Genomic DNA, 10,394 nt, shown 5'->3' with positions numbered 1-10,394 from the left:
TGCAGAGAAGGACCTGGGAGTGCTGGTGGACAACAAGTTGACCCTGAGCCAGCAGTGTGCCCTTGTGGCCTAGAAGGCCAATGGTCTCCTGGGGTGCATGAGGCAGAGTGTTGCCAGCAGGTGGAGGGAGGTGATCCTGCCCCTCTCCTCAGCCCTGGGGAGGCCTCACCTGGAGTGCTGGGTCCAGTTCTGGGCTCCCCAGGACAAGAGAGACGTGGCACTCCTGGAGAAAGTCCAGCGGAGGGCTACCAAGATGATTAGAGGGCTGGAGCACCTCTCCTAGGAAGAAAGGCTGCAAGAGCTGGGCCTGTTCAGCCTGGGGAAGAGAAGATTGAGAGGGGATCTCATCAACGTGTACAAGTCTCTGAAGGGGGAGTGTCAAGAGGATGAGGCCAGCCTCTTCTCCGTGGTGCCCAGCAACAGGACAAGAGGCAACGGGCACAAACTGAACCACAGGAAGTTCCACCTAAACCTGAGAAAAAACTTCTTGACTGTGAGGGTGACAGAGCATTGGAACAGGTTGCCCAGAGAGGTGGTAGAGTTTCCTTCCCTGGAGATATTCAAAACCTGTCTGGATGTGGTCCTGGGAAATATGCTCTAGGTGACCCTGCTTGAGCTGGGAGGTTGGACTAGATGATCTCCAGAGGTCCCATCCAACCTAAATGATTCTGTGATTCTGTGACCCACGCCGCGGGGGCTCTCTGGTCAGCTTTGTCCCATCTCCGGATGTTTTCCTTCCTCCGGGGAGCAGACCTGCGCGCAGAGCTGATGGCAACGCACGAGGGCACGTTCACGCAGAGGGGCCGCGATGGCCTCTGGCAGCACTCGCGTCCTCTGCCGTCCTGTCTACCGCTGAGCTGCCGGTCCCGCGCCCCCCTCAATCCCGAGGCTGACACCACCCCAGGTCCCCGCTGCTCCGCAGCCGCCGTTTCCCCTGGGCCCCTTTAATTTACCACCTTCATTGCAACGCGGTTTCATGCAGGCAGCTACCAGCACCGTTAGCAACTCCGCGGCTTCACCCAAATCCCCCCGCGACTCCCAGCCCCAGGGAGCAAGGGTGCAGGGCGGCCGTGTCCCCACGTCACACCACACGCAGCCAAAAGCAGCCAGCAGAGCTGTCAAAGACCAGCGTGGGCAATCGGGGACCAGGGCTGGAGCACCTTCCCTGCCGTTCCCCTACTTATCCGTGTGGCTGCGCCCTCAGCAACAACTGCCACTGTGAGATCTGGCCAGGATACCAGCACGGACACCCCCAGATAGGCCAAGCGCATCTTTAATGCTCCAGCAGACGAGCAGCAGCGGGAGCAGCAGCAGCATGCGGACACCAGGCAGCCCAAGCGGAAGGGGAGTTTGCCACGCGACGCCGCGCCGTCCCCACGCAGCCCTCCCGCTCAGCTAACCAAAGGCACGGGTAGGGGACCAGGAGGCATCCGACCCCATCAGTCACACAGCCGGATATAGGATTCCGCTGACCAGAGCCAAAAGTATGGGAAGACCTTCTCAGTGAAGGAGGCCTTGAACTGGAAGATCTGTGTCATGTTTTCCACGTTGTAGAAGGTCACTTCGCCGGCTTCGTAGTCCAGGTGGACCCTGATCTGCCGAGGCGCTTCTTGCAGGACCAGTGGGGTGGGGGGCATGGTAAGCGCCATGTACTGGCGATCCCAGTCCAGCCGCACGGCCCAGATCCCTCCCATGGCGAGGCTGAGCGCTTCCTTCCTCTGCACGGACTCCACGGCCACCCCCACGGCCCAGCTGTCCCCGTCCCCCACCTCCAGCTCCCAGTAATGCCTCCCTGCCGTGAACCCCTGGGAGCCCAGGACGCTGGGGCTGCCTGTGAATCTCTTGGGGGTGTCAGGGAGCTTTTGCTGTCCTTCCCCAAGACGCACGGTTTTGCCGTCCTTCGACAGGACCAGGTAAGGGTTTGCCGTCTCCGGGTCCAGGGTCACCTTCACTAACGAACGACAGAGGGAAACGTCAGTCCGTCGTCCGCCGACAGGCAAAGCAGTGCCTCTCCTGACATCCCGCAAGCAGGCACGCAGCACATGCAGCCCCCTCGCATGGCACAGGACCCTCCCCACCCTCCCTGCAGGGACCCAGAGGCTGCAGCCCCACGTCCACCACGGGCGAAGCTTGGCAGAAGCAACACTTCCCAGAGCAGGACTGGGCCAAGCAGCGTCCCCACGCCCCGGGGCTCTTTGACACAGAGGAGGATGCTCTGAATTCCTGCCGACACACTGCGCTTTGCCAAACCTCTGCTTCCCAACATCCCCGTTATTGCTGGGCTTAAGCATAACAGAGCTGCAGCACTCCCAGCCAGGCTGGGCACAGGGGTACCCGAAGGGCCGCAGGGGAACAGCCTATCGCCGGGGGAAGTGAGGAAGCGTTACGTGTGATGGTGCCAGGCCAAGCCCTGCTCCGCTGTCAAGGGACAAGCGCCCACCAAAGAGAGAAGCCGCTCCCAAGGCCCCGCTCTGCCCGCTAACCAGGCAGTCTCATTGCAAAGCCGGAGCCATCTGCTAACGCAGGATGCTCTGCTGCCATCCTGCGGCCGTCCCGCAAGGCCACAGAGGTGTCACCGCCCAGCACCACCACCCCGGCCCCTCCGCTAAGCCCGCTCCTCCTGGGGCCTCTGCTCGTGGCGGGGACCGCGGCTTAGGGGAAACTGAGGAACGCCATCCTGCGAGTCTGGTCCTCGGCCACGAAACCACAAGGCAGCGACCAGCCTCACCACAAACAGCTCCGACCAGCTCCGAGCCCTGTGGTGCTCCCAGGCCCGAAGGCACCCCCAAGCGCGTGCAGAGGCATTTCCCTTCTGTGCCTAAAAACCAGCTCAAAATGCTTATGGGCCCCTCTTGCTCCGGCCACAGGAACGGACCCACCTGCGTTTATCTACTAAATCCCTTACAAATCACGGCGAAAGAAGAGAAACTCTCCAGAGAGACAGCGAAGCCGAGGGCCCAGCGCTGCCCTGGCAGAGGGTCTTGTGCAGTGCTAGAGAACGGTGTCTCTGGCGGTTTCTCAGCTTGGGAATGGGCCTGCATTTTTATAGTGGGCCTAGTCAAAATGAAGGGACCTGGACTCAGATGTCATGGTGTGAGCCTATCTCTACCCTCTGGACATGAGGAAACTTATTTCAGGAAAGCTGTTCTCCCTTGCTTGTGCCCACCAGCTCCAGAAACTTACCCTTTTCTCTATCCATCTTGTTCAGCAGATTCACTAGAGGAAGGAAAGGGGGAGGGATGAGTTCTCTTTCCTCTTGCAGCCTCTTTCCTGCTCCCCTTAGAGCACTGAGGCCATCAGAGATGAAATCCTGATCTGGGCCCCACTGCCCACCTCCTGCCGCCCACCCCAGGCTCCAGCAAAGCCTGTCTCAGAGCTGCGGCCCTGCCTGGAGCCGGTGCGATGAGCCCGTGCCCTGGGCAGAGGCCACAGCGCGAGGATGCTCCCGGGAGCAGCTCTGCCACGGACACGTGTGTGCAGCGGAGACAAGCAGGAGGCACAGCTCGTGGCTTCTGCAGAGCCCCCTCCTAAACCCCCTGGGCACCAGGCGGCTCGCAGATGAGCTTCAGCAAACGTGTTCATTAAAGATAGCATGGCCCAGTGCCCTGGGGCAGCGGCAAACCCACGTGGGGCCTGGGCGCAGGCTGTGCAGCAAGATATCGCTCACTGCTTCTTTGCTTTACCTTTGAATTCAGCCATGGCACCCATGACCAGCTTGCTCGTCTTGGAGAGGCTGCAAACTCTCCTCTGCAGCTCTAAGGAAACCGGCTCCGGGATCGGGGCTTTCGCTGTCTCGCAGCTAGGAAGACACAGCAACGTGGAGGTGAGCCCTCACCACAGCAGTGAGCCAGCACCTGGGGCCAGGATGGAGACAGCGGGGAACAATCCCGTATAGCAAGAGGAAACGTCTGCCTGCAAAATTCAGCTGAGCTATTACTCTCCTCATCTCACGCAGGGTCCTGCGGCGCTCAGCCGCCCCCATGCTGGACACGGCTCACGCAGCGGGGCAGCCTCTCTCCCTGGTGGGATGGCACAAGGCAGGAGAGGGAGGCTGAGCCACAGGGAGAGACTGGCCACCCCGGAGCCCAGCGGGTGCAGAGCAGAGATGAGAGCCTGGGCCTCACTGCGTCCTGGCTACCAGCACAGAAACCTCGTCTTTGTCAGGCCGGGAGAGAGGCTGGAGAGATGCTGGGGGGCGCAAAGCCGACTTCCCAGCACTGAGCTCACCCGGCATTCAGGCGCTTGGCGCTTTTGAAGGCCGGTTTGTCTGTGACTTGCCCAACCCTTCTTTTAGCAAATATAGAGCAAAATAGAAATAATTTAGTGCTGGAAAAGAATATAAGGCAAAAAAAACCCCAAAAGCTAAGTTTTTGCCTACTGCAGGTTCCAGCTATTGCTCCCAGAGCTGCTCCACCCCCAGCCATACAACCAGCTTTGGTTCCTGATAACATCACATTAAATCCAAATACTTTGCAGGGCAAAGCCACTTCCCCTCTTGGCTACTGCTGCTGAGGCTCCTGCAGGGTTTCCAAACCTCTGCCCAGGAGGAGAGCGACGCTGAGCCCGTTTCTTACCTGTTCAGGGTGCTGTCAATATCCTAGGAAGGACAGAAAACACTAGTTCAGTTCTGACACTGCCACGAAGAACCACAGCGCCTGGGGCGGCGAGTTACACAGGTTGCTCCCCCGCTGCATGAAGGACTTGCCTTCCTCTGATTCAAACCAGTCTCCTCCCAGTGTCCCCCAGTGCCTCCAGTTCTCCCACTGTGGGACTCGGTGGACAACAGTGCAGGCTGCCGGACTTCACCCCTTCAGCTCCCTGTCCTTCCCATCACCTGCACCTTTCCCTTGCTCCCTGCCACTGCTGACCATCTCCCTGCGAGGCATCGCGCAGCCAGGCCCACGTGCCCCAGCAGCCACCCCGCACGGGACCCCGTCGCCGTCACTGCCAGGCCAGGGCGGCCGCCCGCCTCCTGCGCAGACCGGGCAGGGGCTCTGGTGCAGGGACACGCTCCTTCCTCCCGAAGCTCCGGCCTGACCCTCTGCTGCTGCCCGGACCTGTCGCCTGCTGCCGCGCTGCAGCCCTCCTCGCCGCTTTGCGCACCCCGGTGATGGGAATCCCCGGGGATCATCCAGTCTCCTGGCGACTGTGCGAGTCTAACATCACTTCTGCCTTTTCCCCAGCTCCTCAAAACTATCACATCCCCTCAGTTCAGGGTCAAGCCGCAGACGCAGGGGTGCTGCACGGCTGGCCGCCCCGCGCTCCCAGGCCTGCCAGGCTGCGCAGCCCCGCCGGGCGCTGCAGGACTTGCCAGACTGGCGAGGGCGACGTGGACTCACCATAAGGAATTCGATATCCGTCTGACCACGTTTCTTCTCTATCTTGGCAACCAGCGTGTCCAGCAGCGACCTCCTCGCAGAAACACTGCTGAGGTATTCGCTGCGCCCCTCTGCGAGCCTGCTGTGCACCTCGTCGAGCTGGGCCAGCAGGACACCCTCCTGCTCCTGCAGGAACTGCTGCAGCTCCTGGAATCCAGCCTGCAGCTTCTCCCTCTCCGATGCCACCATCCCCTGCAAGGCAGCGGAAAAGAGCCATGTCAGCCTCCCTCTACCTCCAGGTGGGCACGGGGACGCTGCCTGGGGAAGCAGCGCTAACGAGAGCAGGCCAAATAATCATGGGAGAAAGGAGAAGAGCTATTGGGGTGGAAAAGCTGGAAGAGCAGAGGCATACTGAGCCAGAGGGAAGTGAGGGAGAGGGCAGCGTGGAGACGAGTTTGGACACTGATGGGCCCAGGATGACAGCTAAGGCTTAACGAGACAAGGACGACGGGAGGGTGGACGGAGGATGTATGGGATTGACAGATGCACTGGGAGAGAGAAAACAGGAGTGCTCTTGCAGAGAAAGATAAATATATCCACTGAAAGGGAAAGGCAGGATGTGTGGATATACGGATATACAGGCAGGAAGAGCATGCCCATGGAGAGAGAGGAACATACCATCAGCTCATCGCTTTTCTTTTCTCCTTCTGGGTTAAAATCCTCCTTCTCTTTCTGGAGGAAAAGCAAATTGCTCTGAAGCATCTCCTGGGGAAAAAAATGCACATTCGGTGATTTTGGGTTGTGTTTGCAGGGCTGATATTGCTGTTCACCAGCCAGTCCCCATGGGGACAATATTGCTCTGCAAAGAGGGATAACTTTGGTGTTGGGTTTCGTTTTCTGCTCTGTCTGAAAAGGAACAGCTCAGAGACAGCTTCCCACCTACGGCACCTCTCTCCAAACATATTTGAGAAACTGGGTAGCGAGATGCCGATGCGCAGCTGTTTCGTCCAGAAACATTTCTGGAATAGCTGGAATCCTGATTTGATTTTATTTTATTTCTTTAAGAACAAATTTTTGTATTAAAATGGGATTTGTGGGGAGAGGTTTGAAATATCAGCACTGTCTCGTATCACTCAAAAAAAAAATACACTCCTGCTCGCTGTGCCCTACGGCAGAGCTGGTTCCCGGTGGGGACCCCAGTCCGCACACGGGGGAGAGACCGTGGTTCCCTAGAGACGCGGGTCCCAGACCCATCCCCGGCTGGCACGCAGCAGGGGACTGGGGACGCGGTGGGCTGTGGTGGCCAGACCGGGCTAGCGAAGGGAGAGAGGGATGTGAAGAGCCGTGGGAGAAAAGGCACCCCAGCCTGCCCCCAGATGGGCCCCCAACCCGTGCCCGGACAGGGCCTCAACGTGCACCCAGATGGGACCTCAACAGATGCCTGGATGGGACCCTAACCTGCACCCAGATGGGACTTCAACCCAGGTCCGGACGGGACCTCAACACATGCCTGGATGGGACCCTAACCTGCCCCCGGATGCGGCCTCAGCCCACACCTGGACGAGCCCCCAACCTGCCCCCGGACGGGACCCCAACCCAGGCCCGGACGGGGCCTCAACCTGCACCCAGACGGGACCTCAACACATGCCTGGATGGGACCCTAACCTGCCCCCGGACGCGGCCTCAGCCCACACCTGGACGAGCCCCCAACCTGCCCCCGGATGGGACCCCAACCCAGGCCCGGACGGGACCTCAGCCCACACCTGGACGAGCCCCCAACCTGCCCCCGGACGGGACCCCAACCCAGGCCCAGACAGGGCCTCAGCCCACACCTGGACGAGCCCCCGACCTGCCCCCGGACGGGACCCCAACCCAGGCCCGGACGGGGCCTCAGCCCACACCTGGACGAGCCCCCGACCTGCCCCCGGACGGGACCCCAACCCAGGCCCGGACGGGGCCTCAGCCCACACCTGGACGAGGCCCCGACCTGCCCCCGGACGGGACCCCAACCCAGGCCCGGACGGGGCCTCAGCCCACACCTGGACGAGGCCCCGACCTGCCCCCGGATGGGACCCCAACCCAGGCCCGGACGGGACCTCAGCCCACACCTGGACGAGGCCCCGACCTGCCCCCGGATGGGACCCCAACCCAGGCCCAGACAGGGCCTCAGCCCACACCTGGACGAGGCCCCGACCTGCCCCCGGACGGGACCCCAACCCAGGCCCGGACGGGACCTCAGCCCACACCTGGACGAGGCCCCGACCTGCCCCCGGATGGGACCCCAACCCAGGCCCGGACGGGACCTCAGCCCACAAATGGACGAGCCCCCAACCTGCCCCCGGACGGGACCCCAACCTCTGCCTGGACGGGACCCCAACCCAGGCCCAGACAGGGCCTCAGCCCACACCTGGACGAGGCCCCGACCTGCCCCCGGACGGGACCCCAACCCAGGCCCGGACGGGGCCTCAGCCCACACCTGGACGAGCCCCCGACCTGCCCCCGGACGGGACCCCAACCCAGGCCCGGACGGGGCCTCAGCCCACACCTGGACGAGGCCCCGACCTGACCCCGGACGGGACCCCAACCCAGGCCCGGACGGGACCCCAACCCAGGCCCGGACGGGGCCTCGTCCAGGTGTGGGCTGAGGCCCCGACCTGCCCCCGGACGGGACCCCAACCCAGGCCCGGACGGGACCTCAGCCCACACCTGGACGAGGCCCCGACCTGCCCCCGGACGGGACCCCAACCCAGGCCCGGACGGGGCCTCAGCCCACACCTGGACGAGGCCCCGACCTGCCCCCGGACGGGACCCCAACCCAGGCCCGGACGGGGCCTCAGCCCACACCTGGACGAGGCCCCGACCTGCCCCCGGACGGGACCCCAACCCAGGCCCGGACGGGGCCTCAGCCCACACCTGGACGAGCCCCCGACCTGCCCCCGGACGGGACCCCAACCCAGGCCCGGACGGGGCCTCAGCCCACACCTGGACGAGCCCCCAACCTGCCCCCGGACGGGACCCCAACCCAGGCCCGGACGGGGCCTCAGCCCACACCTGGACGAGCCCCCGACCTGCCCCCGGACGGGACCCCAACCCAGGCCCGGACGGGGCCTCAGCCCACACCTGGACGAGGCCCCGACCTGCCCCCGGACGGGACCCCAACCCAGGCCCGGACGGGAGCGGCCCGCAGCCGCGCTCCGAGGCGGGGGCCAGCCGGCAGCCCGGCGGTCGGCGCGGCGGCGGTACCCGGAGGCGGGGCGCGGCCTGCCGGGCGGGCAGGAGGAGGTGGGGGCCGGCGGCGGCGGCGGGCCCCAGGCGGCAGGGCGGGCAGAGCGGGCAGAGCGAGCGGCGGCAGCGCTGGCAGAAGAGGCGCAGCGGCTGGCCGTGGGCGGCGCAGCGCGGGCGGCGGGCGGCGGCGGCGGCCAGGCGGCCCAGGTCGGCCGCCGCCTCGGCGGCGCCGCGCAGCGGGCGGTTGGGGCGGCAGGAGCCCGGCGGCAGCGGGCCGCGGCACTGCGGGCAGAGGGGGCGCGGCAGGGCGGCCAGGCAGGCGGCGCACAGGCCGTGGCCGCAGGGCGTCAGCAGCGGCGCGGCCGGCAGCTCCAGGCACACGGCGCAGGCGGCCTCCTCCTCCAGCCGCGCCGCCAGCGCCGCCAGCGCCGCCGCCTCCTCCTCCTCTTCCTCCTCCAGCCGCGCCGCCAGCGCCGCCGCCGCCGCCTCCTCCTCCTCCTCCTCCGGCGGCGGCGGCGGCGGCGGCGACTGCGACCGCGACCTCGACGACGACATGGCGCCGAGACTGCGCCGGGCGGGGCGGGGACGGGGAAGTGGGGAGGGTGGGGGCGGGGCGTGGTGAGGGGGCGGGGCGAGGTGAGGGGGCGGGGCGAGGTGAGGGGGCGGGGCGAGAAAGCTGGTGCGTGAGAGAGAGAGACAGATTGTGTGTGAGAGAGAGAGAGACACATTGTGTGTGAGAGAGAGGTTGTGTGTGAGAGAGAGAGATTGTGTGTGTGAGAGAGGTTGTGTGTGAGAGAGAGATTGTGTGTGTGAGAGAGAGAGAGATTGTGTGTGTGAGAGAGGTTGTGTGTGAGAGAGAGATTGTGTGTGTGAGAGAGAGAGAGAGATTGTGTGTGTGAGAGAGAGAGAGAGATTGTGTGTGTGAGAGAGAGAGAGAGATTGTGTGTGTGAGAGAGATTGTGTGTGTGAGAGAGATTGTGTGTGTGAGAGAGAGAGAGATTGTGTGTGTGAGAGAGGTTGTGTGTGAGAGAGAGATTGTGTGTGTGAGAGAGAGGTTGTGTGTGTGAGAGAGATTGTGTGTGTGAGAGAGAGGTTGTGTGTGTGAGAGAGAGAGATTGTGTGTGTGAGAGAGGTTGTGTGTGAGAGAGAGATTGTGTGTGTGAGAGAGATTGTGTGTGTGAGAGAGAGAGAGATTGTGTGTGTGAGAGAGGTTGTGTGTGAGAGAGAGGTTGTGTGTGTGAGAGAGGTTGTGTGTGTGAGAGAGAGAGAGGTTGTGTGTGTGAGAGAGGTTGTGTGTGAGAGAGAGGTTGTGTGTGAGAGAGAGGTTGTGTGTGTGTGAGAGATTGTGTGTGAGAGAGAGAGATTGTGTGTGAGAGAGAGAGATTGTGTGTGAGAGAGAGAGATTGTGTGTGAGAGAGAGGTTGTGTGTGAGAGAGAGGTTGTGTGTGAGAGAGGTTGTGTGTGAGAGAGAGAGAGATTGTGTGTGAGAGAGAGGTTGTGTGTGAGAGAGGTGTGAGAGAGAGAGATTGTGTGTGAGAGAGAGGTTGTGTGTGTGAGAGAGAGAGATTGTGTGAGAGAGAGATTGTGTGTGAGAGAGAGAGATTGTGTGTGAGAGAGAGGTTGTGTGTGTGTGAGAGATTGTGTGTGAGAGAGAGAGATTGTGTGTGAGAGAGAGATTGTGTGTGAGAGAGAGGTTGTGTGTGTGTGAGAGAGGTTGTGTGAGAGAGAGAGATTGTGTGTGAGAGAGAGGTTGTGTGTGAGAGAGAGGTTGTGTGTGAGAGAGGTTGTGTGTGAGAGAGAGAGAGGTTGTGTGTGAGAGAGAGGTTGTGTGTGAGAGAGGTTGTGTGTGAG

At 62.5% G+C, this 10,394-nt stretch overlaps 1 protein-coding gene across 2 annotated transcripts; it reads right to left on the bottom strand.

The window, feature by feature from the left end:
• Nucleotides 1-1,257: 1,257 nt before the first annotated feature.
• Nucleotides 1,258-8,704, bottom strand: LOC104150099 (E3 ubiquitin-protein ligase TRIM7-like). 2 transcript variants are annotated; one of them, XM_068933943.1, is made up of 7 exons: nucleotides 8,562-8,704; nucleotides 5,997-6,083; nucleotides 5,340-5,570; nucleotides 4,575-4,597; nucleotides 3,684-3,799; nucleotides 3,184-3,216; nucleotides 1,258-1,951 (listed from the first exon to the last, which is right to left on the bottom strand). In XM_068933943.1, exons 2-7 carry the CDS (start codon nucleotides 6,078-6,080, stop codon nucleotides 1,440-1,442), a joined length of 999 nt encoding a protein of 332 aa, XP_068790044.1. In that variant the 5' UTR covers nucleotides 6,081-6,083; nucleotides 8,562-8,704; the 3' UTR covers nucleotides 1,258-1,439. The 2 variants fall into 2 exon arrangements, with proteins under 2 accessions (XP_068790044.1, XP_068790045.1); XM_068933944.1 differs by lacking the exon at nucleotides 8,562-8,704 and adding an exon at nucleotides 7,289-7,307.
• Nucleotides 8,705-10,394: the final 1,690 nt, after the last annotated feature.

Source organism: Struthio camelus, chromosome 2 (assembly GCF_040807025.1).
Source record: "Struthio camelus isolate bStrCam1 chromosome 2, bStrCam1.hap1, whole genome shotgun sequence".
NCBI classification, from domain to species: Eukaryota; Metazoa; Chordata; class Aves; order Struthioniformes; family Struthionidae; genus Struthio; species Struthio camelus.
The sequence above is the reverse complement of the archived record's forward strand: the minus strand, read 5'-3'. Positions and strand labels throughout refer to the sequence as shown.